Source organism: Crotalus tigris, unplaced genomic scaffold (genome assembly GCF_016545835.1).
Source record: "Crotalus tigris isolate CLP2741 ecotype Arizona unplaced genomic scaffold, ASM1654583v1 scf7180000020588.15403103151:6194809, whole genome shotgun sequence".
Taxonomy (NCBI): Eukaryota; Metazoa; Chordata; class Lepidosauria; order Squamata; family Viperidae; genus Crotalus; species Crotalus tigris.
The window spans coordinates 3,585,750-3,611,845 of record NW_024098092.1 but is presented as its reverse complement, the minus strand read 5'-3'; the positions used below and the strand labels follow the sequence as shown (position 1 = coordinate 3,611,845).

Genomic DNA, 26,096 nt, shown 5'->3' with positions numbered 1-26,096 from the left:
ATTCAATTTGGTTGACAATCATCTAATGAACATCAGGCAGTGCACGCTTTCCAGATAGAGACATGGAGGGGAGGGGGGGGTCTTCTTACCCAATTGGGTATCTTCCAGATGTGTATTCTTCAAATTGTCCGCAGAGCTCTTGATGGCTGAGAATTCGCCCATCTGGAGACTGTCCTAGTGAAGGCCATCCTTGATCTTAAGAAAACAAAGTTTTAAAACGGTCAAACTGTAACCAATGTGCAATGAAAGTGCATTGTCCCTTGAGGTTGCCCTCTTTTGTTCTCCCCCTGCAGCGAGAGAGGAAAAAACAGAAGGAAAAGACCCTTTATCCGATCTTCAAGATATCAGCGACAGTGAGCGAAAAACCAGCTCGGCCGAAACCTCATCAGGTAGCTTTCCTGTGGGTGCCGATTCCGCACAGTAGCCACGCTTGGGCCCCTGGAGATTGCCATTATTGTTATTATTATTATTATTTTCTGTTCCCCAGGGGAATCAGGATCGGCTTCAGAGGAAGAAGAGGAGGAGGAGGAAGAGGAGGAGGAAGAATCCAGCAGTGAAGAGTCAGAAGAGGAAGAAGAGGAAGAGGAGGAGGAGGAGGAGGAGACAGGAAGCAATTCGGAGGAAATATCCGAACAGTCAGCTGGTTAGTAGTAGGAAACAAGCCTCTTTCCACCCTGCTGTATTTAACAATAATCCTCACTTAACGTCCCTAATGGGGACTGTAGTTTCTGTTGCTAAGCAAAACGGTCATCAACGAAGCATCATGTGGACTGCCCTGCTTAGCAACGGCAGTTCTGCTCTGCTAGTCCTGGTTGTGGTTATTATGCAAGGACCGGATGTTGGTCACGGGTCAGAGGGAGCCCTACGATAGTTGAACGCCTGTAAGCCCATTTTTCAGCACTGTCACAACTCCACAAACAGTGGCTGAACAAATGATTGTGTATTGTGGCCTCTGTGCTACTGTTGAAGCTTAGCAGAACCTAAATGTAGATTTATACCAACCAATGATATTTCTCAATCTTCTGATTTCTTGGGGGGGGGGGTCAGGCAATAATTCCATCCTCCCGCTGTTCTTAGACTGCAACACGCAGAATGTGTGAGCTGTGTGTGTGTGTGTTTCAGTTGAGCCGATCCAAGTTTTTTTTTTTAAACCACCACAAGTGCTGTGAATCTGGATTCCGTTCTCCCTTCTGGCGCGGAGTGCAGAAACGGCAATTCCTCTCTCCTGATGTGTCTCTTTCATCTGTCTTGCAGAAGAGGTGAGCGAAGACGAAATGAGCGAAGAAGAGGAACGAGAAAACGGAGACCATCTTCCAATTGGTAAGGAAACAGAGGGAAGAGTTGACTTTGACCGGTGTCCTATTCTCTTCTCAGATAGGTCCAAAACTCCCGTTATTTTCCCCTGGGCTGATTCACTTTCATTCTACAAAGACAGGCTTGGACAAGCTGAAAACATCCTAGTTTTAAGGCTTGCCTTCTCAGGACTTAACATATAGTTACAAACGGGGCGTGCCTTGAATTTTGAGTCTGTGTTATTGCTTGGTCTGCCTAGCCATGGTTTTCCCAAAACCAGAGGGCCCAGTTACAGGAAAGGGGAGTTTATCCAAATTGCACTACACTCACTGCATGCTCAAGGGTCTTGAGCATGTGTGCAACACAAATGGTGAGCTTAAGCAATTGTGTCAAAAAGTAGGTAAGAGCACTCACTAGCTGGGGCTCAACAATCAGCCTGCCCTTTCTATGACCTCAGAACCGCCGACCAATGTCTGCAGGGATGGCCCTGTGATAGCCACCCAACCCAACCAATCCCACTACAGTTAGAGAATTTTCCCTGACTTGGAGGATAAAATCACTTCTGTTTATTACGAGCCACCAGTCATTGATGGCTCTGGAAGTAGGTTCACTAACTAACAAAATGAAATTCAATGGTGAAAAAAGCAAGGTTCTACATTTAGGCAAGAAAAACCAAATGTACAGGTATAGTATAGGGAGTACCTTGTTCAATAGTAGCAACTGTGAGAGGGACCTCGGTGTCCTAGTGGACAATCACCTAAATAGGAGCCAGCAGTGTGCTGCAGCTGCCAAAAAGGCCAACACAGTGCTAGGCTGCATTAACAGAGGGATAGAATCAAGATCACGTGAAGTATTAATACCACTCTTCAATGCCATGGTAAGGCCACACTTGGAATACTGCATCCAGTTTTGGTCACCACGATGTAAAAAAGATGTTGAGACTCTAGAAAGAGTACAAAAAAGAGCAACAAAGATGATTAGGGGACTGGAGGCTAAAACATATAAGGAACGGTTGCTAGAATTGGGGATGTCTAGTTTAACGAAGAGAAGGATAAGGGGGGACATGGATAGCAGTCTTCCAATATCTCAGGGGCTGCCATAAAGAAGAGGGAATTAAGCTATTTTCCAAAGCACCTGAAGGCAGGACAAGAAGCAACGGGTGGAAAATAACCAAGGAGAGAAGCACCCTAGAACTAAGGAGAAATTTCCTGACAGTGAGAACAATTAACCAGTGGAACAGCTTGCCTCCAGAAGCAGTAAATGCTCCAACACTGGAAGTTTTTAAGAAGAGACTGGACAGCCATTTGTCCGAAATGCTGTAGGGTTTCCTGCCTGAGCAGGGGGTTGGACTAGATGACCTCCAAGGTCCCTTCCAACTTTACTACTATTACTATTACATCTTCGGAATTGGTCATGGGAGTTTAGAAGGATCCCTAAAATAAAGCAACAAGGGCCTTTCTGGGTGGGAGGCCGAACTGCCCCAATTGTTGACCGGCTTCCTCGATTTGATTCTACGATTTAAAGTTACAGAGTCGCGGTTTGACCAGGACTCCGTGGGAAGCGAAGCGGAGGACGACGAAGTCGTGGAAGGAAGCCCGCAGTCCAACGCCCTGACGGAAGGCGAATTCCTTCCCGATTCCCCTATCTCCTCGCCTGCAGAACTGAAACGAGAGCTGCCCAAATACCTCCCAGCCCTCCAGGTAAGACACCTCCAGCAGGTAGTCCCCGACTTAACAGTTCATTTAGTGACCGTTTTCATTTCGTGACTGTTCAAAAGTTACAACAGCCCTGAAATGAGGGACCTATGGCTGTTTTTCACACTTAAGCAACATCCCCATGGTCCTGGGATCGACATCCAGACGCTTGGCAACTGACTTGTATTTATGACGGTTTTGCAGTGTCCCGGTCCTCTTTTGCGACCGTCTGAGGAGCAGAATCAATAGGGAATCCCGATTTACTTCACAGCCCTGTGACTAACTTAACAACTGTGGCAAGAAAGATCGTAAAATGAGGCAAAACTCACTTAATATATGTCTCACTTAGCAACAGAAATTTTGGGCTGAATTGTGATAATTCAAGGACTACTTGTACATTCAACACGGAGTACATTTGTTTCCCTTGTGGGCTGGGCTGACGTATATAAGAGACAACTCTTCTTAATGCAGGGAGTAGCAGACTTTTTGTCTAATAATAATAATAATAATATAATAATAATAATAAACATCCACATCTGCCTATCCCAGGTCCTGGGTAAGGACTCGATAGGTAGACAAAATGCCAAATCCAGTCTGAACATCTGGCTGACTGTGCCATGATCCATAATAATAATAAAGTTGGAAGGGACCTTGGAGGTCATCTAGTCCAACCCCCTATCTATTTTAAAAGATACTTACAACCTGTTGTTATACCCGTGGATCTCCTCATGGGATATTCCCAGAGGGAATTAAAAAAGACACCCAAATAAAATAATCTTTTAAATAAGGCATTTAGCTTCCTTTGCTTCATAGCTACAAATCTTCAAATCGAGATATATATTTTTTTTTCCAAAATGATTTAAAAAAAAAATTAAAATTGGAACATTTGTTTCATTAATTCTTCTTGCCCAGGGCTGCCGCAGCGTGGAAGAGTTCCAGTGCTTGAACCGGATCGAGGAAGGGACTTACGGCGTGGTGTACAGAGCAAAAGACAAAAAAACAGGTAGGGTTTTTTTTGGGGGGGGGGGGCAATTTTGATGGGTATTAAACCTGAGCACTTCTGAATGGAAAGCAGAACGGGGCCATTGTGTGGTACTTCCCTAATTTTTCACTTCCATTTTAAACAAAAATTGGTACCTGTCAAAAGCTAGCTGGGACACTGAGGTTTTGATGTAGCAATAGCCTCAGCAGCTTCCGGGGCCAATTTCACTTTCAGTCCAGCCTACCTCACAAGATTGTTGTGAAAAAAGGAGGACAAAGAGTGCTCTGTACGCAGGAAAAATATCTCATCCCAAGGACCCAATATTGCACTTCCCATAAATCCTTTCCCTGCCCACCCTGGTTTCTGAAAACTGGTGATGGATTCATTTTTAATTGAATTAATGAAAAATTAATCATAATTCATTTTTTGCAGCCTCAGTCTTCAATACTTTTGAAAATTCTTTCGATTGACGGTTTCCTGGACTCAGGCTGCGAATTCTGAATTTTAAAAAATGCCTCATGTCATTTTTGAAACGTTCCACGCCCAGTTTTTCACGGGCTGATGGGAAGAGAGCTAAGCTGCCTGCGGTCAAATTATGCTCCTCTGTTGTTGTTTTTTTTCTTCCAGATGAAATTGTGGCCTTGAAGCGATTAAAAATGGAGAAGGAAAAAGAAGGTTTTCCTATTACTTCCTTGAGAGAGATCAACACCATCCTCAAAGCTCAGCACCCAAATATTGTCACTGTTAGGGTAAGTTGCATTAGGAGTGTTTTGGTCCCTCGGCTAGAAAACTCAAAGAGGAGGCAAGCATTTGTCTTGACAAATTTATTCACATTATTTATGAAATGGATACACTCTCCATCTCGCTGACACAGCGGTTCTGTTTATCTTTTTTTAACCGCTACGAAGGGGCAAGAACTAGCAAGAGGGCACGATGGGGTTCACCGTCCTATTCTTTTTTCCCTGGGATCTAGGAGATCGTCGTCGGGAGCAACATGGACAAGATCTACATCGTGATGAACTACGTTGAGCATGACCTCAAGAGCTTGATGGAAACGATGAAACAGCCTTTTCTGCCAGGTGAGACCCAGATACGCCCCTTCTCTGGCGTGTGAGAGAGACCTCCAAAGTTGTGGCTTTTTTCCCCCTCTTTTCTTTACACGTCCAATTTTTGCCTTCCAGGGGAAGTGAAAACCTTGATGATTCAGTTGCTCCGGGGGGTCAAACACCTGCACGACAATTGGATTCTCCACCGGGACTTGAAAACCTCAAACTTGCTCTTGAGCCATGCTGGGATTTTAAAAGTAAGCCAGTTTTGTTTGCTTTCCCTTGCACTGGGAGGGTCTCGTCCTCCTGCAAACTCCACTTAAAATACAAAAACAGGAATAATACACAGTGGAGATGTCTGTTGAGAGCTGGGGAGGGACCCCAGTCGGTCAATCAAGCACTCTTAGTGGTTTTATTAAAGCTTTTCACAGAAATAAAATAGAGGTAGTCCTTGACCTAACAACTATTCATATAGTGACCGTTTGCAGTTACAACGGTCCTGAAAAAAGTGACATTTGTCACACAAGTGGAGCAGCATCCCACGGTCACGTGATCAAAATCCACTGACTCGTGTTTATGACGGTCGCAGTGTTTCATGGCTACATGGTCCCCTGTTATACCTTCTGTCAGATTCACTTAACAGCCCTGTCAGTAACTGAGCTGCTGTGATTCCCTTAACAACTGGCAAGAAAGGTCGTAACATGGGGGCAAAACTCACTTAACTTTAACAATGGAAATTTTGAGTTTAAATGTGGTCGTAAGTCAAAGACTGCCTGTCATATAAAGCAGAGAAAATGGGAGTAGTTTAAAAATAGTGCAAAGAGGAAAAATATATGAAGAAGCAACTTCAGATCCTTACAACACTTACACATTTATTATCTCTCTTTAAAATTACGACACGATTCCCAGGTACTGTTTGCCGATAGTAATTAACTCATGTTAGTACATCAAGTCCTCCTATTCTCATTCTTTCTTTAGGTTGGAGATTTTGGACTGGCACGAGAATACGGTTCTCCCTTAAAGCCATACACCCCGGTTGTCGTGACGTTGTGGTACCGCGCGCCCGAGCTCTTACTCGGAGCCAAGGTTTGTGATACGGGGGGCGCTGGCTACGTTTTTTAAGTAGCAGCTGTTTTTGTCCTACTTAGTTCCCCTTAGATCAGTGTCCTGGATTCATTTTTGGAGATCCTCAGTCATCCAGATCTGATTGTCCCCAAGATGCTTTTTCAAAAGGCAACTAAACTTTGTTTTTATTTTTATTTTTTGAAGATGTTTCGCTTCTTACCCCAGAAGCTTCTCCAGTTCTGAGTCAGTCTAATCCTCTCTGTTTTGTTCTCTTTTCCAGGAATATTCCACGGCCATCGACATGTGGTCTGTGGGCTGCATCTTTGGAGAGCTGTTAACCCAGAAGCCACTATTCCCAGGGAAATCTGAAATCGACCAAATTAACAAAGTTTTTAAAGTAAGTAAACCCTGGTCCTTAACACTCTTTGCCTTGACTACTTCAGGGTTGGCGGTGATGCTGTCGGAGGGAAGCCAAGCAAATCCCCATTTGTTCACATTCACACCGGTCCACCAATTCAGCTTGCAATTTGTGAGGCTTAAGGGTCTCGTCGCAGGATGTAAGCGGTTCTGAGCAAAGCTGCCTTTTGCAATTGACCGATGGGGATTTTGTCAGTGCCGACGGTGTTCGCGTTGTTTTATTATTATTTATCAAAAACTGTTTTCCAAAGACGACCATTCTCAACTGAGCTTCCTTAAACTTTGCTTTCTTCTTTTAAAGGACTTGGGAACCCCGAGTGAAAAAATCTGGCCGGGTTATAACGAGCTGCCGGCAGTCAAAAAAATGACCTTCACGGAGTATCCATACAATAACCTCCGCAAGCGGTTTGGCGCCCTACTCTCGGATCAAGGATTCGATCTCATGAATAAGTGAGTTGGGTGTTCCTTTCGAGAGGGCAAGCCGTTATATTTTTGCTGGGATGAGAATCAGACTCCAACCCCCCCCCCTCCCCCAGGGTTCGATAAGAAGAGAGGCAGTTGTAGATCCCTAGAGAATTTGGACAGTTGGTCCCAACTGTTCCAATCTGCAGATCGTAGATTGGTCTTTATTTGTTTTACATTTGGATAAAATCCAAGCTTTTTTTGTTTTTTTCTCCCAGTCCACTGGATCTGCCCTCCACACCCAGAGAAAGTATTGTCACCACCCATAATGCTGCTCCTGCAATTTCACTCTAGGACAGGGGTGGGGAACCTTGGCTCTTTTATGACGTGGACTTCAACTCCCAGAATTCCTGAGCCAGCCATGCTGGCTCAGGAATTCTGGGAGTTGAAGTCCACAAGTTCTAGGACATTGTGGGAAATCACAAGTCAATTATAGGCTTGGCCAGCAGGGGGCAGCACTCGACTGATCTTGGTCAAGCCTGTTTGGATGTTGTAGAGTCTGAAGGCTAGGATGGAAAATTGGGGGGAAAAAAAAAAAAGCTGGATGAAAGCTGTGAAAAAAAAAAGGCACTGTTGCTCTAAAAAAAAAACCCGACACGCTCTGCTGAAAACTTTATTTTTTACCTCTTGCGTAGAACCAACATAATTCTATAAAGAAGCATTGCGGTAGGTTCAGATACAACTGCCTAGGTAGAGAGATTAATCATTGTCTTCTAATATCTATTCAGTATCTTCATTGAAATAACCCTGGGGGTATATTCATTGCACCTGACTTCATTTGTCTAGCACAGGAAATTATGTCCGGTGAATAATTACGGATAGTCCCTGACTTACAACAGTTTGTTTAGTTTAGTTACAACGTCACTAAAAAAAAGTGACCATTTCCCACACTTAAAATCACTGCAGCATCCCCACGGTCGTTGTGATAAAAATTCAGACACTTGGCAACTGATTCATATTTACAACGGTCACGATGTCCTTGGGTCGTGTGACCAGCGTTTTAAACCTTCATTTCACAACTGTGTCACTAATATAACAGCTGCAGTGATTGACTTAACGTACGTGGCGGGAAAAGTCGTAAAAGGGAGCAAAACTCACTTAAGCAAATTTCTCACTCAAATAAATCCTGGGCTCAATTTTCCTTCACTTAACAAAGGTAAAATGGGTTTTGGGGTTGTTGTTGTTGTTTTTGGCCCATTCAGTTTGTGGATTGTGTGTTTCTGCTTTTCCAGGTTCTTGACCTACTTCCCTGGCAGAAGGATCACCGCTGAAGACGGCTTAAAGCACGAATATTTCCGTGAGACCCCACAGCCCATCGACCCCTCCATGTTTCCAACGTGGCCAGCCAAAAGCGAGCAGCAGCGAGTGAAACGGGGCACAAGCCCCCGGCCCCCAGAAGGGGGGCTGGGTTACAGTCAGCTGGTAAGTTCATCCAAGGAGGGTAGTAGAATTTGTACCACAAAGCCAACTGGGTGATCTTGGGCCAGTCTCCAGGAGATGGTGAATTCTGGTCCCGCCTTCGGTATGAAAGCAACGTCGGGGTGACTTTGGGCCAATCACCAGGAGATTGGGAGTTCTAGTCCTGCCTTAGGCCAATCATCAGGATGATCCGTAATGGGGCAAAACTTGCTTCACAACTGACTCACTTAGCAACATAAATTCTGGGCCCGTTTGTCGTCGTACGTGGAGGACCACCTGTATTTACACACCTGTCTTTTTGCCTTCCCAGGGTGACGACGACATAAAAGAGACCGGTTTCCATTTGACGACCACAAATCAAGGCGCGTCGGCTGCAGGACCAGGATTCAGCCTGAAGTTTTAAATGGAGGGGCCAAAGGCACGACCTCGCGAGAGGAGCCAGAAGGAAGGGAAATTGCGTTCTCTACGCTGATTACTTTTTTTTTTTTTTTTTTTGCAGAATATTCTCTGCAATTGGGACCCTCTTCTGGATCAAAATAGAGAAAGTTGGATTCCTTTTTAACGATTGGAATTAATTCAAAAAAACCCAAGGACCCTTTTTTTGGGGGGGGGGGAACCACCATCGCCATCATGAGAACAAAAATCCCAGCTAACTTGAGGAACTATTATTTTTTTAAAAAAAGAAAAAACACCTTTTGTTTCTATTTATGTTTTTCCCACTCAGATTAGTTTTGGGGGTTTTTTTTTTCTTGCTTGTACATATGTAGAATAAAAAAAGAAGATGATTTTTAATTGTTTACTCGGTGCAAATCACCTTGTTTTCTTTGCTCCCTTCAATCTTGTGTTTGATTGTGTTTTAACACTTGGTGCATTTTCCTTCTAGCCATCCCGCAGTTGGTGTTGTGGCTTTGTGATTCCTCAGCTGAGAAAGAAAGATAATGTAGTAAGGAAAATATGGAGAACTGCATGCCATGTTTTACTGCTCTCGGGCCTGGAAAAAAAATTTTTATATATATATATATATATATATATATATATATATATAATATATATATATATATATATATATATATATATATATATATATATATATATATATATATATATATAAAGTTAAGTCTTTAGCCTTCTCTTCAGGTCTGAAAAAGAATTACCCACTTGCTGAATTGGATGTCTGGTTTGAAAACATGCTGATATGTTACTTTAATCCAATTGCAGACATTTTGCACCAGATGCTGTGAGAGAGAGAGAGAGAAAGAGAGGGAGACGAGAAAGAACGTGCAAATTGTGATAGCATAGTTTGGCCTTTTGAGATGACTTTGATCTAGTTGTTAGCTTCCAAACGTGCCACCAGGTAAGTTAACTACTTTCAAGACCCGTGTTTCAAATGCACCTGCCTGGCTATAAACCATTCAGGCCATTTTTAGAGAAAATTTTCTTTCAAGGGCCAGCTGAGGTTCCTGATTCCAAACACCTTTTTTTTTAAAAAAGAAGATGATTTGCGTGTTGAAGAGAACGGATTAAACTTTGCAAAGCTGTCTGAATGCAAAGACACCCAAGCAGGATTGATTTGGGGTTTTGTGAATGCCTCTTTCCTCTGAGGAGGGATAACGGTAGCCTGAAAACTGAACATAAACTTAGGGTCCTACTGCACTACACAACACAACAGTTGCTTTAGGGTTTGAAACTTCATAAATTTCTAAACTAAAAATGAGTAAACATGATATCCTTTAGCGGCGAGTTCTAATAGTTAACTTCTTCCCCTTGTGCCTTAAATCGTGTTCTCAAAACCGGTTGTTTCATACATATCTGCAGGCAGTCCTCAATTTACAACCGTTTGCTTAGTGACAGTTTGAAATTAAAGAGCACGGAAAAAAGCGACAGGATCGTTTTTCGCACTTGTGACCATTGCAGAATCCCCATAGCATCAGAATCTGGGCACTTCGCCACTGGGATGTATTTATGACAGTTGCACTGTCCTAGGGACATGTCATCACCATTTGCAACCACCTCAGCTGGTTTCCGACACGCAAAATCAACGGGGGAAGCCAGATCCACTTAACAAATGCACAATTCACTCTTCAGAAGTGTAGTGATTTGCTTAACGGTGGCAAAAAGGTCGTAAAATGAGGCAAAACTCCATTAACTGCCTCACTTAGTAGGAGATTTGGGGCCCAATTGTAGCCGTACGTTGAGGATTATCTGTACAGTATTTTAGTCTGAACTGCATTAAAAATTACTTTCCCCTCCCCTTTTTGTGCTTCAGGACAAGATGAACAGAACATTGCTCAGAAAGCTTTCTTATCAGATTGGAAAAGGGTTGTATAAAATGGAACTTTTTTTTAAGGAAGCATTGTCCACATTGCAATTGGTGTAGCGGTATATATATATATTCATCTTAATGGCAATCTTGTAAACACTGAAAAGGTAAGAAAACTGTTCTTGTGTACACGCTGGCACGTTTCTCTGTTTTCTCTGATGCACACTGAGGTTGCTGCGTAACAGTAACTATATATAGGCAGTCCTTGACTTACAAGCAAAACTGGGGCTAGGATTTCCATTGTTGTTAAGATTGGATGACCTCTTTTTGCCCCAGTTGGTTAAGCAAAGCACACTGCGTCTGTCAAGTGGATCACATTGTCATTAAACAAATCCAGCATTCTCCCATTGATTTTGCGTCTCGGAAGCCAGCTGGGAAGAGGGTGATCCCAGGAACTCTGCAACGTGTCAGTTGCGAAGCACCCAAATTTTGATCGCGTCCCTTTGGAGATGCTGCAACAGTTGTAAATGCCGGTTGGTTATTTCAGTATTTTTGTAACTTTGAATGGTTGCTAAACGAATAGTCATAAAACAAGGACTGCCTGTAATGTGTTGACAGTGTGCTGCAGGCCACCTCTAGTGTTGTCTGTATCTGCATGACAACACCCCCCACACACACACACACACAGACACACAAAGTAACAAATCTTAATGTGTGTTTTCTCCTGTCTTCGATGTTGCTAGTCCTTGCCTTGGATGGATCCCGAAAAATTGGATTAATTAGATAAACTATGATTCAGCTAACCAAAGATTAGAGTAACTATGAATACAGTCTCTTTGTCCCTCTGTGGCGCCTTCCTATTTGCATGAGAATGCCTGACATTCTCTAATGGATTAACCTTATTTTCCCAATAATGTTTAGCTCTTCTAATGTTTTATGAACATTGTTCATAATGTCTAAGCTTTCTTTGTGTATGACAAATTGAACGGAATCAGTGGTGTCGTGAACCCATGACTCAGTATTGTTTCTCAAACTTGGCAATTTTAAGACGTGTAGAAACTTCCCAGCCAGCTAAATTTCATTACTGGGAGCTAATAAGCCTCAAACACATGTCCTGGCGTGTTCTAATGACATGATCACGTCTCACAGTAATACGGCAAGCGTACATGTTCACAAGCCATCGTAAATATCAGTACGGAAATGCTTTATTTGAGCAGGAAGGCAAAAAGGGTAAATTTTTGGTGAAATCCTTTAAGGATCAACTGTCCTGTACCTTTCCAGGAGCTATACCTGAGCTGGCAAATTCTTTCTGTTGACCCACGTAAAAAAAAAATAATAATAAGTGTAACGGATGCAAAGGTTTAACGTAGGAATTTTTTCTTTTAACCCTTCCTTTCTTGATGTGGCTCCCTACACAGGGCAGAAAATCTAGCTTGTAATTTGCGGGAGTATATCTCTAATCTTACGTAGTGCGTGCAACTTACAAACTGTTTTGTGTAAGGTCTGTTTGGCTGAAATAACGCAGCCCAGGAATTTGGGATATGCCGGGATCTTTTTACTAAATTGTAGAATAATGAAGGCCTTGGCTAAAATGTTCCTTGCAGAGATCTGAAGAGATCCCAGATCCCCAACCTACACGATAAGATGATTATTGTCAGAGAAAATTGGCGGAGGGATGTTATATATGCCATCTTGAACAGCTCCAGGAAAGTAGAAATTTAATAAAACAACTTCGATGACAGAGCACCAAGGTCCAGATTGTAGCAAAACGTAGCTGAAAATATAAGTGTAAAATGGTTCCTAAAGAATATTAGCAACTTTTTTTTTAAAAAAAACAGCTCTTTTAGCTCATGTTGTAGCCTATTTCTCCTCCCCTTTATGACTTCGACTATACATCCTATCATCCCCAGCAGGCTTGGCCAAGAAAAAACTGATGACAAATGCAAGGAAAAAATCAATATTTCCACAGTCTCCTTCTGGAAGGGGACAACTGGGAAATCTGGGTTTTGTGACTACGGATCGGTTGTTAAAAGTGCAATATGACAACAGAGGTGAGGAAGTGAACCCACACAGAGTGACTTGGGGGGGGGGGTCTGTAAGTCCTTGCAGACCATCCATGTTAATGCTTCAGTCTGACTCTCCAAGAATACGTGGTCAAGACTTTGGACTTTTTCTTCACGATGCACGTATACGTTCCTTCGTTGATGGCGTTGGCTATGATGCTCATGTGGTCGCCATTCAGAAACAGGTAGCCAGGATAGGAATATTCTAGCAATTCCTTCTCCTTGTACCAACTGCATGAAAAGAAGGGAAGGAAGGAAGGAAGGAAGTAAGGAAGGAAGGAAGGAAGGAAGGAAAAAGAAAGAAAAGAAAGAAAGAAAAAGAAAGAAAGAAAGAAAGAAAGAAAGAAAGAAAGAAAGAAAGAGAAAGAAAGATCAATTGATCAACTGTACAAGGTTTAGCCCATGCAACATGCTTAATAACAAAGCCCACCTGGCAATCATTTTTAGTCTACAGGTTTGGCAGCTACCAAACAATGCCAGTTCTGAAAAAAAGGTCATTTTAGCCTTTAAAGCTTTCTCTCTTGCATTCCTCTCAGGAGTTCAAAAATCCAGAGTAACTTACTAAACTTTCCCCTTTTTGTGAATGATTTTCTGCCCACATCGGAAAGTAACGTTCCGGCCTTCGGGGACCAGCCTGGTCTTCATCCTTGGGGGCGGCGGGGTGGGTATCACCGTCGGGAAAGGGAACGCTGCCACCGGAGCAAGGAAAAGCGGAACGACAGACACATCAGCTCAGATGTAAAGAAGAGAATTAACGCAACTATCCCTTACCCCACCAAAAAAAGCGATGTAAATGTGATCCAGGATAGCGATCTTTTTAGGAAACCAAATGCCTTTGCGTTGCTAATTGATTTCGCCCTGCAAATGGTTCGTGGTTCACCTTTGGAATTGTTTCATTTCACAAGCCTGCCCTGAGCAGCCAGGCCAGATGTGACAGCAAATGATGGTGTTTTGCTGTGATTGTGACAGATTGCTGTCGCTTTCTCCCTTCCCAGATCCAGTTAGAAAACAGATTCGGGGTTTTGAGTTTCTTCTGAATGCAGAGAGATTCCCAACGCTGGGGAAAATATTATACCAGCAATGGCTTCCTGCTAAAATTAAGCCATCAATTTAAAGCAGTGTTTCTGAATCTTAGCAAATTTAAGAGGGGATGGACTTCAATTCCCAGAATTCTGAGAATTGAAGCCCACCCCTCTTATAAAGTTGCCAGAGTTGAGAAGTATTTGTGAAGAGAATCAATTGCCCTTTTTACTGCACCATTTACAACCAAGTGAGTTGTGAGAATTACCCAAGCAAAAATCACAGCTGTACGGACACTGCTTTTTCATAAACCTTTGGCGTGTTCGGCAGTACCCTTTCCGACTCCACGACGGGCATATAAACATTCGGTCTTTGCAGCCTGGGGAGGGAAAAAAATGGGGGGGATTTCAGTTTTTAAAACGGAAGAAAAAGTTCATTTTGTGCCTGAACTGATTTGACACAAGAGCGATGTTTTTGCGGTCCAATTTAACGAAGTGCCAGACAAACGAGTCTCAGTGGGCAGCTAACCTTCATTCTTCCATCGTGGCTACAAGTTCAGATTTAGCCAACAGGCTGGGTTTAACCTTTCTGGAGGAAACTTGAGAATGGAGCTTAGTCCTGACATCTCAAAATTTTAGCACTTTTCTTCTTCTGTAGCATGTAAAACGGGTATATGAAACAGCCTCTTTGTGTCCTCTAAAGATATGGAAATCACTTTTGTTGATGTGTTCACAAGGTAAAATACATATCTTCCTAGTCAATCTGTTCTAATTTGCTGAGGTTTTTCAAAGCAGTGAGGAACCACCGGCATAGATGGGGGGGGGAGAGCTACAGTTTATTTCCAGAAAAGAAATATTTAGTATAAATGTAAAGAAAGAAGGACATTTTCAAGCTGATTGGAGAGCCGTGAAAATAATTCCTCCAATTCTTTTCAAACGGGCGTGGACTGCACATTTGGCACGAAGATCAGCTGGTGGTTAGTGCCAATCCAAATAGTTTGAAACACAAATAGTACAATAATAGATATATATATATATTTCGTTCCCCTCCACCATCTCGGAGGCTGTCCTGCACCACAGCTCGGCGCTCTGTTCCAAGTTGTGAACACCCTTCAGCTGAATTTCAGCGTTGGATTGAAAACCTATCATTTTCTCTGCCCGACGTGTTCTGACTTTCAGAGGCCCAGAGAAGAAAATCAGGGAACTCAAAGCCACTGCATGCCGAAGCCAAAGTCCTAGTTCCAAGGATTTGGATAGATAATGCTACCTTCGTGATTGACCTTAAATCCATTTTGCCAGGGACACACATGCCTTCTCTCCTCCTTGTGTCTTCTTGCCTCCTGCCTTTTTACAGACCTACGCGGGGATTTTAAAAACCCAGTTCTCCAAATCTTCGTCCTTTCGCACAGTGGTCCCCAAAGGTGCTTTTCCAAAAGGCAGTTGGATTTTTCTTCGTTGTTTTGCTTGGAGATGTTTCACTTCTCATCCAAGAAGCTTCTTCGCTTCTGACTGAATGGTAGAGGATGTTAAGGATGTATATTCCTTGCCGTCATCTGGTCCTTGGCACTCTCTCAACGTCTCCAAGGAAGAACAAAGATAGTCCACTTGCCTTTTGAAAAAGCATCTTTGGGATGGATAAGAATCTCCACAGACACTTTGCATAGTTGCTACTACCTCTGTTCAGGCTTAATTGCATGGGGCAGCTACCGGCGTCCTTGTCACCAGGAAAACTGACAAAGGAGATGATCAATAGTTCCAAAATTCTGATGCACCCACTTACCATAAAGCCGGTACAACCCCCACATCTCATCCTGGGAGATTGTGTTCTTCCCCGTCAAGGTTGCGTTGACGTGCATCAAGGCACCGGGATCCAGGGAATGCATAAGACCTAAGGCATGGCCAATCTCATGGGCAGCCACGTGAACCAGGTCGGTTAGCCAGACTCCTGAAAAAGGAAGAAGAGAAACCTAATTAACTGACTGAATTGTAAGGATGAAAACACCGCAGCGTGTTATACAAGATATTCTGGATCAATTGGGATGCGTCCGTCTGATCTTCCAGGGTTAACAACAGCAAAAAAAAGGGAACAGCAAGGATTTCAGCAGATCAGCTTTGCTGCATTGCAATATCGTGGCCTGGCTCTTCTGAATCAGTGGTGGAAAAACAAAACAATACAAGTGGTTCTTGACTTAACGACAGTCCATTTAGTGACCCGAGTTTACAACAGCACTGAAAAAAGTGACTTACGACTGCTTTTCACACAACCGTTACAGCATCCTCCATAGTTACGTCATCAAAGTTCAGACTCTTGGCATCCAGCTTATATTTACGACGGTTGTAGCATCCCAGGGGGGTCGTGTGTGATCCCCTTTTGGGACCTCCTTACAAGCAAACTAACCCTGTTAGTCATTTAACAGCTGCAGTGATTCACTTAAGGTCATAAAAAGGAGCAAAGCGCATTTTACAACTGTCTCACTTAGCCACAGAAACGTGCTCTGGTGATCGCAAGTGTGCGTCCTTTTGTTATACTGTCGCTGCATCCAGCAATGTGCCTTCAGCTTGGTGGCCAAAGGGGGCTGTCATTTTGCAACTCTTTCTCCCCTCTTCTGCAAAAGGGCAGGATACACAAATGGTTGGAGAACTTGCTCTCCAAGTGGCTAAAAACTAGGGGAGCACAGCTCCTTTTTCCTAAAACACAAGACGCCAGAAGTTAGAAGATTCTTCAGGCCCCAGGCAAATCTCCTAACCCTCCTTTAATTTAAAACAGTAGCAATAAAGTGGATTCAGCTGTATTTGAATTAGATTGCTCCATATCTTGGATTAAAGTTCCTCTCTCGTGGAGCCCAAAGGATATATTTTTCATTTAAGAAAATAAATAAAAACTTGAAACATCGAAATACAATCCTGTCTTGACCCGAGCTGCAGCTGTTGTGAAATTTAGTAATGCAAAGCTTCTCATATGTTTGCTCGGTCTTCCTAAATAGGAAATGCAAACTGTGTCCTGAAGTTAATTCTTGGATGTTTGGGGCAGAAAAAGGAAATAACAGATTTTCCTTGTCTTGGAGACAAGCACATCTGCCACCAGGGATTTCTGCTGTTGTCAAATTTCCGTTTCCTGATCAGAATAAATCCCAGGGTCCCTCTGCAAAGCTTTGAGATTAGTTTTATGAGCGAATAATTTCTGTCTCCTGTTCAGCCTAGAGGAACGGGCTGTGTGAGGTTGACAATCCTTTAGAGAGACTGTTAAAAACAGCACGGTTGCAAAATAGTATTCAGCATTAGGGAGGTCAGATCTTGTCTCCCAGATCTGTTTGACAAAGCCCTGGTCAATCAAAATGTTTCTTACGAAAGGGGAAATTATTCCATATTTGATGGGCAGACCCGCCGTTCAAATTCAGTTTTTCTTTCTGATTGAATTTGCACAAACCCTTGGCTCTCTGCAGCTTGAAAGAAGCAGCTGCAAATTTTGGTTCTGTGTTCTTCCCAAATGGGGCATCGGATAGCCAGATCACAAACCGAAGAGGCTAGAAACCTCAAGGCAGTGGAGTTTGCCCGTTGTGTCTCTGCATGATGGCATCTCGGCTGGGTTTCCCAATAACTCTCCTTGGGTGAAGATAATTTATAACATCAGGCAGCGGCTGATCATTCAGGAATTCTTTATTTGCTATTTCAAATCCTTGCCTGCAGAGACAGGCCCAGGACAGGGACTCATACAGAGAGACACATCAGACAGGGAAGCTCTCTTTAAATAAAAAAAAACAATTTAATGGGAAAGGCTCATCACAGGCAAAGAGCCATCTGTTTAGCATCTTTTGGAAGTCTTTTTAAAAATAACAGTGGCTGCTGAACTGCCCGCAAAGTCTGTAGAAAAAAGCCCTCACCCAGATGGAGGAAAAATGTAAACAGCCTTTTGTTTTTCTAAAGAGAAAGGGAGCGTGACAATTCAGTGCTTGCAACAGCAGCAACAGTTAAGCAAAAAATATTTTCATCAGCAATGTTCCAGGAAGCCAACTCTTTTATTTGCAGGCACGGGATGGCAAAATCTGACAGGGCCCAAAAGCAGGTGAGAAAAAAACAACAACACCTGCCTAATTTCGTACAAATCCACTCAGTAACTTTAACCTCATTTTATTCTTTTGGACTCAAGTTTCCTTTCCAGCTAATTTTTTTTTTTAAAACAATGAAGGTCCGGGGAATCCTGGGATCCAGCCTGCTTACCCTTTTTCCAGCTGAACCGAGTGTCCCCTACGATCCAGTACTCGTGATCGTCAAAATGGATCTCTCCTGTCTGCGGGAAAAAGGCGTGGGCTAACTCGCCCGTGGTCCCGTCGAAACAGTGGTGGATCTGCGATTCCATGCAATCCGTATGGTTGATCGGGTAGAAGCCTGGAAGGTAGTCCGTAGGGCATGGAAAAAGAGGGGTACAATAAAAAGAGAGAGATTACTTCATACCTACAAACCAGGACCATCCTGGCTAGTTTTTTTTTTTCTCTTCTGGGCATCCCCAAGGTTGAGAAAGCTTTTCAAGGTTGAGAAACACAGCATTAATTTAACCCAAATTGTCAAGCACAGACTAAGCACATTTCCTTTACCATCCCTTCGAAACTGGGGTGAGCCAGTGGCCTCCCAAAACTATGGGATACGTTTCCCAAACATCACCAGTCTAACTGAGCAAATGAAATTCTCATTTCTATGCTCCAGTGACCATATTTAACTGGAATTAAAGACATGCAAAATATCAGTTTTTTTTTTTTTATCCTGGCCCCCCCACCTGTGAACGATTTTTAGAATGTAATCCTCGCCCTACTTCTTACCACAAAATTGAGCCCAAAGCAGTTCTTTGGGAAATCATGTATTAACCCACAACCTTTTTCTCATTGTAGCACCCGGCCAGCGCAAAGCCCTCAAAAGCCGTATCTTTGCAAGTTGTCCCCCGTCAGATTCTTCGCTCCCAGCCAAACTAACGTTCTGTTTTCAATAGAACAGACAGAACGACATGATCTGGTGAGGCTAAGCTATTTCTCCCCCAAATCTGGAAGAACGTGTATGTCCCTCCGGTGACCTCGTGCTTTCCAGATGTTGCAATGTGGCCCTCTGATTTGGGGATGGAAACAAACACGGAAATTGACTTGTGAGAGGCATTGTCTGCCTTAGTCATCCCAGCCGTTGATGATCAAGTAGCTAGACATGCCAAGAGGCTGAACATTTTGTTAAAATCTGGCACTCATTAGGGAACTGAGTCTAAGATAAGCCTTAGGAATAAGATAAGTGGGTCTTTTTCAGGCTCTCAATCAGCCATTCTTGCTTTTTTGCTTCTCCTGGGTCCTTTGTAACCTTCGTTACTCCTTGTCAGGTAGTCCTCAGTTTACGACCACAGTTGAGCACAGCTTTGCCCCATTTTATGACCTGGCTTGGCACAGTTCTTTTAAAGTTCGTCACACGGCTGTTAAGTGGATCTGGCTTCTCCAGGGACTTTTCTCGTCAGAAGATTGGGAAATGTGATCCCCTGACACCCCACCCCACCCCAGACACTGCAACCGTCGTAAATACGAACCGGTTGCCGAGCCTCTGAATTTTGATCACACGACTGCGGCGGTCGTAAGTCTGAAAAACAACCTTAAGTTGCTTTTCTCTCCGTGCCGTCGTAACTTCGACTAGTCCCTAAATGAATGGCTGTAAACTTGAGGGCCACCTATGTACAACACCCTAATTTAAGGATGCTTCTCCATCAGAACCGTGAAGGGACCTACCAATTGTGAGGTCGCTGGGGGAACTCACTGATACTTCACGGAAGGTGAACGAGGAGACATCGCTCCACATACGGAAAGCTGCGGTCAGTCCCTTCCTGGTCTGGCTTTGGCCAATCAAGTTTCTGGGGAAAGACAGAATTCTGCAGGGGAAGACACAAGAAAACCAAGAGGTCAGTTCGCAACAGATTCCCGCGTTTGACTTCGGCTGAGGACCAACCACGAATTTGGGGTGAAGCTATAAAAAGTTAAAACCAGGACAGGAAATGGATTTGGGTCCATTTAATCAGAATCAGAATAACAGCATTGGAAAGGACCTTGGAGGTCATCTAGTCCAACCCCCTGCTCAAGCAGAAAACCCTGTACCATTTCAGACAAATGGCTGTCCAGTCTCTTCTTAAAAACTTCCAGTGTTGGAGCATCCACCACTTCTGGAGGCAAGTCGTTCCACTGGTTAATTGTCGTAACCGTCCTTGTGTGTCTGAGGACACTTGGCCAAATAAAGTATTGTGCTGCAGTAGAAATGACGCACTTCCCTTACCTGTGTGTCTTCCCTAATGGATCTCAAGCTCGGAAGGACCCACAAAATTATGGCACTGCACCAGCAGACCCCAGGCTCGTAAACCAGGAGGTTTGCTTTGAACTGTTTTGTCTTTAATTGGGACAATCCTTACAGCTCTTGTTTTTCTTCTCTCTCTCTCTCTCAGCATCCATGGAGACCACAGATGGAGCAGAGAAGCAGCCAAGTCTACATATAAGCATCTTTCTCGGATTAAGGCTTGGTATATAAAAATACAGGTATTTGTATATTTGTAAAGCAAAACATATCAAGCTTCAAGAGGACAGAGACGTTTTTTTTTCCCCCTCAGCCAAATATGAGCTAAAAGCCTTTTGAAGAAAAAAAAAAAAAACAAGCCATGCATGAGGTTTGCTGTGGCCAGTGTGGTCTCATCTGCCAATCTTGACTTTGGCATGCTTTAGCCTGGCAAACTTTCCAGGGAGGGGGGAAACCCCCCCCCTTTTTTTTTTTGCTTGGCAGTTTCCTGCCAGCCATCACAAAAGAGACAATGTTGTCACACTGTTCCTGGACTTTAGAAGACTGAAATGCCAACAATTATGTTGCCTTCAGCCATTTCTGCGTCAGCTAAAAGTTGTTGCTTTGTTCCAAGCATGGGGGGGGGGGAAAAAAAGAGGAATGATTGAATGCACAGAGCTTGGATTTCATTTCTTCAATTTGCAGTTTGCAAGTGGGCGAGCATAAATTTCAAAAAAGGAGAAAAAAAAGATTTCAACGTCCATCAAAGCTTAGCCCATTATAATTCCAAACGGGACTCAATTTTTCCCTTTGAATCTGTGATCTCTCCATGCAAAGGAATCTGTCCTTCCAGAGATCGTAAGGGAAAAAAAACAACGGTGTTGGGTCCAAATTTTTATCCAGACATCTCTTTTCTTGGCGCCTCCCAAAGCAAAATTCATTTTTCAGAGTTGTGCAACACGTTTGCAGTTTTTTTTTTAAATTTAAAAACGACACAAATGCCGAACTTTTAAGGGAAAGCACGGAGTAAAATGCATATTATTAAAGGAAAGGCACAAAGGACGTTTAAGTAGGAGTCAGGTGTTGTATTTATTTATTTTAGAAAGTGCGGAACAAAGTAATAGTGTTCCATTTCTAGTCTGCTGTACAAATACAAGAAAATAAGAGATGGGGTGAAAGATTTATGCGACGTATTTCATGGTGTCAAATGAACTGTTCAAAAGACATTTTTTAAAAATCCAGACTTTTGGAGACGTAAACACTCAATCTGGGTGTCTGCATAAGATTTCTGTCAAGAAAACAACGGTCTGATTTATAATCCTTTGTTTAATGAACGGATATAATGTCCATTAGTTTCTGATTTGGAAATTGGACCCTAAAAATGAAGTATAATTCTTAACGCGAGGGAAGAAATGTTAAATCTGTGGGTAGCGATTGTCTTAACTGTATTGACTTGAGTGAAGCTGGAATCTAAATTACATCTCTCTTTTTTTTTCATTCCAGCTCCATCTATTCCCTTCAGTGGGTCTGTTCATTTTTGCAAGAGGGGGGGGGGCATCATCGTAGTCAACAACCTGAAAAAAATTACACAACCTTGGTTTAAATTCGGGTGACTGCCATACGACAGTACTTCCCTTGACTCGGGGGGAAAAAAACCCACTAAAAATTTAATTCTGGTTGTTTCCTCTTCACTATCCTTGATTAGCATTGGCTCAGGATTGGGAATAGAAACCAACTCTGTTAACAGAACAACCTGTGATTGTGTCAAATTTAGCACTGGGAGAAAGAAAATGTTCTTACTTGTACGTTAAGTTGAAATGATCCCATTTGAGTCGTCCTGGGGTCAACGTATAACGTTTTTTCCGCAGGTGAGGAGGTGGCAATGAGAAGGGAAGCTTTTGAAGACCCAGGTTGACTCCAAGGGTTGGACCAGGTGTAGCCGTGTCTTCCTTAAAGACAGAGGAACAAGTCAGAAGCTCTGGAGCAGAACCCTAATACAGAGAGCATCTTGAGAGCATACCCAGACCAAGTCAGTTTCTCAGCATTTCCCCTACCTACCTGAAAAAATCATTTTCTGTCTCAGTTCTCCCTCTAAACTAATTTAGGTTCTCCCTCTAAACTAATTTAAACCAATTGATCTTAACACCCTTCAGATATGATGGATTTTAGCTTCCTTCCATCCGTCTGCTTATGCCAGAAACGGTGGATGTCTGGATGACACCAGATTGTCTACTTGAACCTTACAAAATCAGACAGGAGCCTGGAAGCCCAGGATATTTTCCAGGAAGAAACAAGCTTTTCCAAGTTACTAGCTCCTGGGGTGTATTTCTCGGAATTCAGTTGCCACTGAATGTGGTGTTTCCATTTAGCAATTACGGAGATTAGCTGTTTATTGTCTTTCCAAGATTCACTCAGCCTGGTAGCCTCCCCTACATTTTTGGAAGGCGATTATTTTAGTCATCTGTTGTACAAGAAAGCATTTTTCTCTCCATCAGAACATTTGTGCAAAAAAAGGAGTTTTCTGCTCCGTGCAAAAATATGTGGTTTGGGGGAACGGGGCCAAAGTCAGAAAAACTCAAGGGAAGACGAGATAAAAGGCGCAAAATAAGTCCAACCTCCCCCCCCCTTTAGAAATGGAATGAAAGCCACAGCTGATCAGTTTGCTCCCTTTTTGCCCTGAAGGCGAAGCGAAAGGGGTAAACAAGTAAAAACTCAAATCTGATTTGAGCAGAAGGGAAAAAAGTCATCTTGGATTTCGCTGCACGAATTTCAGGGGTGCTAGAAAGCCCCAAGACTTCTCTTTACGGAAAGGCCATGTTGGTTTATTTTTATTTTTTAAACGGGGCAACTGAAACTCAGTAGGATGAAAATGAGCCCATCAAGGGAACCTGCAACGCGTGAGGTTGTGTGAGATCACAATTTTGACAGTTCTCCTCCTCCCCCCCCCCAGAAGTTTCTTTGGAATTTATGCCTGGCCCTTCAGAGAAACTCAAAATCCAAACAATCCTGAACCCAGTTCCTTATCTAGCTTGGGAGGAGCATGGAACTTGCACAGCTGCCCTGCCAAATGCTCGCTCCAGAAGTACGAAATCCAAATTTTCTGGGCTGGAGAGCTGAAATTGCTCTCCCCCCCCCCCTTCCCTGATCAGACATGGAGCTTTTCAAAGAAAAACCAAGGATTTTGTCCGCTGGTTCCTGTGGGCAAAGATGCTACAGGAGCCGGTTTCAAGTACTCTTTGAGACGCCTCAAACTCTAGCCCTGCGGAGGCAATTCCTAGATACTTTCAATTTTGCTCATCTCAGCACAAAGGGGGAAAAAAAAACAAACCCAGGGCTGGATGAGTCACTGCTTAAGAAAAGGAGAATTAGCTTTCTTTGGTAGTCACCCAACTTCTCCATGGCTTTCCTCCATGCCAACTTTTTCTCCTTGGATTTGCTTTTTTCCTCCAGTTGCGGCAGGACTAACGTCTGGGCTGCTGGCCCTGGTGAAGCCTCTTCAATTTTAATTTTGGACAGCTTTGCCGGGTGTGTGGAAGAGATTCAGAGGGTCAGGAAGAAGCGAGAATGTCAGAAAGAGATCTGCCAGCTCCGGAAGAGCGACGCAGATAGGGATTGAAGCAAGGGCGATGTTCTTTCAGTTGATCCAGTTTCTGGGATCCTTTATCCCAGAGCTGGATGGATGAGAGATTCTCGGGCGGGCGGGGGGGGGGGAATCCCAATGGCTGTTTTGCAAATCTCACTCTCTGCAAAACCACCGCTGGGACTCAAAAAGAGCAATCATTTTACCACCAGATGTTGTGAGTTTGCTGGCATCCTTCAGCGTCGCCTAAGGCCACATCTGCTAAAATTGTCCCGCAGCTAGAGAAAGAAACACGTTAGTTTCAAAGCACAGTGAGTGCCTTCAGAAATGAGACCTCAGGCTCAGCTTTCCTCCTGCCTATTTGAATGGACAAGGCCTGATAGAATGCCTAGCCTGGGAGGGAAGGATGGCTGTGCATTCTAGGCCGAGGGCCAAAGAGTTAAGAATGAGATACAGAGGTAAGCCAAAAACTATTCACTAAACTTGTGGCTGCAAGTCTGATAATGAAAGGGAGCAGAGATATTCAGAGAGACAGACAGGCTGGAGGCAATTTCAGATGTTGGGTTTCTTGACAAAAATGCAGCTCCTGATAGATAGATAGATAGATAGATAGATAGATAGATAGATAGATAGATAGATAGATAGATAGATAGATAGATAGATAGATAGATAGATAGATAGATAGATAGATAGATGATAGATAAATAGATGATAGATAGATAGATAGATGATAGATAGATGATAGATAGATAGATAGATAAATAGATGATAGATAGATAGATAGATAGATAGATAGATAGATGATAGATATAGATGATAGATACAGACAGACAGATAGATAGATGATAGATAAATAGATGATAGGTAGATAGATGATAGATAGATAGATAAATAGATGATAGATAGGTAGATGATTGATATAGATGATACAGACAGACAGAAAGAAAGATAGATGATAGGTAGATAGATGATAGATATAGATGATAGATACAGATAGATTAGATAGAAGATAGATAAATAGATGATAGGTAGATAGATAGATAGATAGATAGATAGATAGATAGATAGATAGATAGATGGATGATAGGTAGATAGATGATAGATATAGATGATAGATAGATAGACAGACAGACAGACAAATATATAGACATGTATCATTAGCATTCTTGACCACTTGAATGTTTTTTAATTGTGATGTTGCTAGGATGGAAAGTGCCTTGGGAAACAACTGTAGTCTAAAATGTTGGACTTCAGTTCCCATCATACCAGAATCACAGTTGTAAGGGACATTTGAAGGTCTTCTGGTCCAACCCTCTGCCCATCCAGGAAACCCTGTACCATTTCAGACAAATGGCTGTCCAGCCTCTTCTTAAAAACCTCCAGTTCTTTTCATGCAGGACCAGCATCCCACCCCAGGTTCAAAACAGGATGAGGTCCCCAACAATCCACCCAGCGTGCCTAAAGGTAGCATTTGTTCTTGTAGCAGAAAAGAAAACGGCCACGTAACAGTCAAATCCCATCCTGAGGGATTTGTTGTCTTGCTGTACTTTAAGTCTACCTTGCCAGATGGTTGTGAGGGTGTCAGGAGGGCCTCCCACAGAACCCCTTGGGAGAGAAGCGAGCAGGATAAATCAAACAGTCATATTTTGTCGGGAGAAATATCAGAGGCTTACCTGGATCTTCTGCACGTTTGTGGCAAACGACTCCTCCAAAACCACCAGAAGGATTAAAAGCAGGAAAATGCCGGTGGAATTCCCAGGGCCTGAATATTTATGTTTTTTCTGCCTGCCAGCAAGCAATAAAAAAGGAGAAACCCTTGCAGAAAGACTTTTCAACTGCCCCATGGCTGCATTCAATTAAAACGGGGGAGGAAATTCAACTCAAAGACATCCAGTTTGCAAGGCAGACTTTTAAGTACTGAAAAGGAGGCTGCGATGATGGCAAAATTTCCTGGATCGAAGTGCTGAGAACTTTTCTGGGGAGATTTAAAGAAAAGAAGAAGAAGAAGAAGAAAAAAGGATGCAAATTTTTGCCAAGATTTGAGTCCAGCCTCTGACAGGCTGAGCCAGCCCTGAGCCAAATCCACCCGGATCACTGGGAATCTCTGCTTGTGGAAGAAGGGAATGGAGAAGGACAGAGGGGAAACAGCTGGAAAGGAAAAGGAGGGAGAGCTAAGCCAGCTGTTTCAACATCTGGACGAGGGCGGCCCTAGATCCCTCTCCGCGCACACACACATACACACACACAAACACAGGAGGAGGAGGAAAATGATAGACTCCCAATCGCTCGATTCTGAACGCACGTGGGCAGTCCCTGAAACTTTTATCGATGGGATCTGGTCCACAGTCAGGGATCCATCCACAAGGATCTGACCTGCAAGAGAGGGATTTTGCATGGGCCTGGCTGATGCCCCCATGGGCGTCCTTTAGTGCCCACCTTTTGTTCCAGCCATTATTTGGCCCTGTTTGCAATGTTTAATTTCTTTTTTCTTTTTGGTCTTCGTATCCTTCTTTA

General features: G+C 43.2%; 2 protein-coding genes across 5 annotated transcripts in view; one reads left to right on the top strand and one right to left on the bottom strand.

Annotated features, from left to right (window-relative positions):
* CDK11A (cyclin dependent kinase 11A) overlaps positions 1-11,971 on the top strand; it is a 20,819-nt gene extending 8,848 nt beyond the window's left edge. For 2 of the 4 annotated variants that reach the window (XM_039367142.1, XM_039367143.1), the window contains 13 exons: positions 294-389; positions 488-643; positions 1,255-1,320; positions 2,818-2,993; positions 3,900-3,990; positions 4,597-4,718; positions 4,943-5,048; positions 5,151-5,272; positions 5,994-6,101; positions 6,361-6,477; positions 6,799-6,947; positions 8,192-8,381; positions 8,689-8,873. In XM_039367142.1, coding sequence (XP_039223076.1) covers positions 294-389; positions 488-643; positions 1,255-1,320; positions 2,818-2,993; positions 3,900-3,990; positions 4,597-4,718; positions 4,943-5,048; positions 5,151-5,272; positions 5,994-6,101; positions 6,361-6,477; positions 6,799-6,947; positions 8,192-8,381; positions 8,689-8,781 — 1,592 coding nt within the window. In that variant the 3' untranslated portion in view covers positions 8,782-8,873. Of the gene's footprint in view, positions 1-293; positions 390-487; positions 644-1,254; positions 1,321-2,817; positions 2,994-3,899; positions 3,991-4,596; positions 4,719-4,942; positions 5,049-5,150; positions 5,273-5,993; positions 6,102-6,360; positions 6,478-6,798; positions 6,948-8,191; positions 8,382-8,688; positions 9,322-9,596; positions 9,733-10,644 lie in introns of those variants that run through there. The other 2 variants (XR_005559627.1, XM_039367141.1) reach the window with 2 other exon arrangements.
* Positions 11,826-26,096, bottom strand: MMP23B (matrix metallopeptidase 23B). The gene is made up of 8 exons (XM_039367144.1): positions 25,256-26,096; positions 21,803-21,951; positions 19,471-19,610; positions 17,939-18,106; positions 15,501-15,665; positions 13,990-14,100; positions 13,264-13,390; positions 11,826-12,932 (listed from the first exon to the last, which is right to left on the bottom strand). Exons 1-8 carry the CDS (start codon positions 25,424-25,426, stop codon positions 12,758-12,760), a joined length of 1,206 nt encoding a protein of 401 aa, XP_039223078.1. The 5' UTR covers positions 25,427-26,096; the 3' UTR covers positions 11,826-12,757.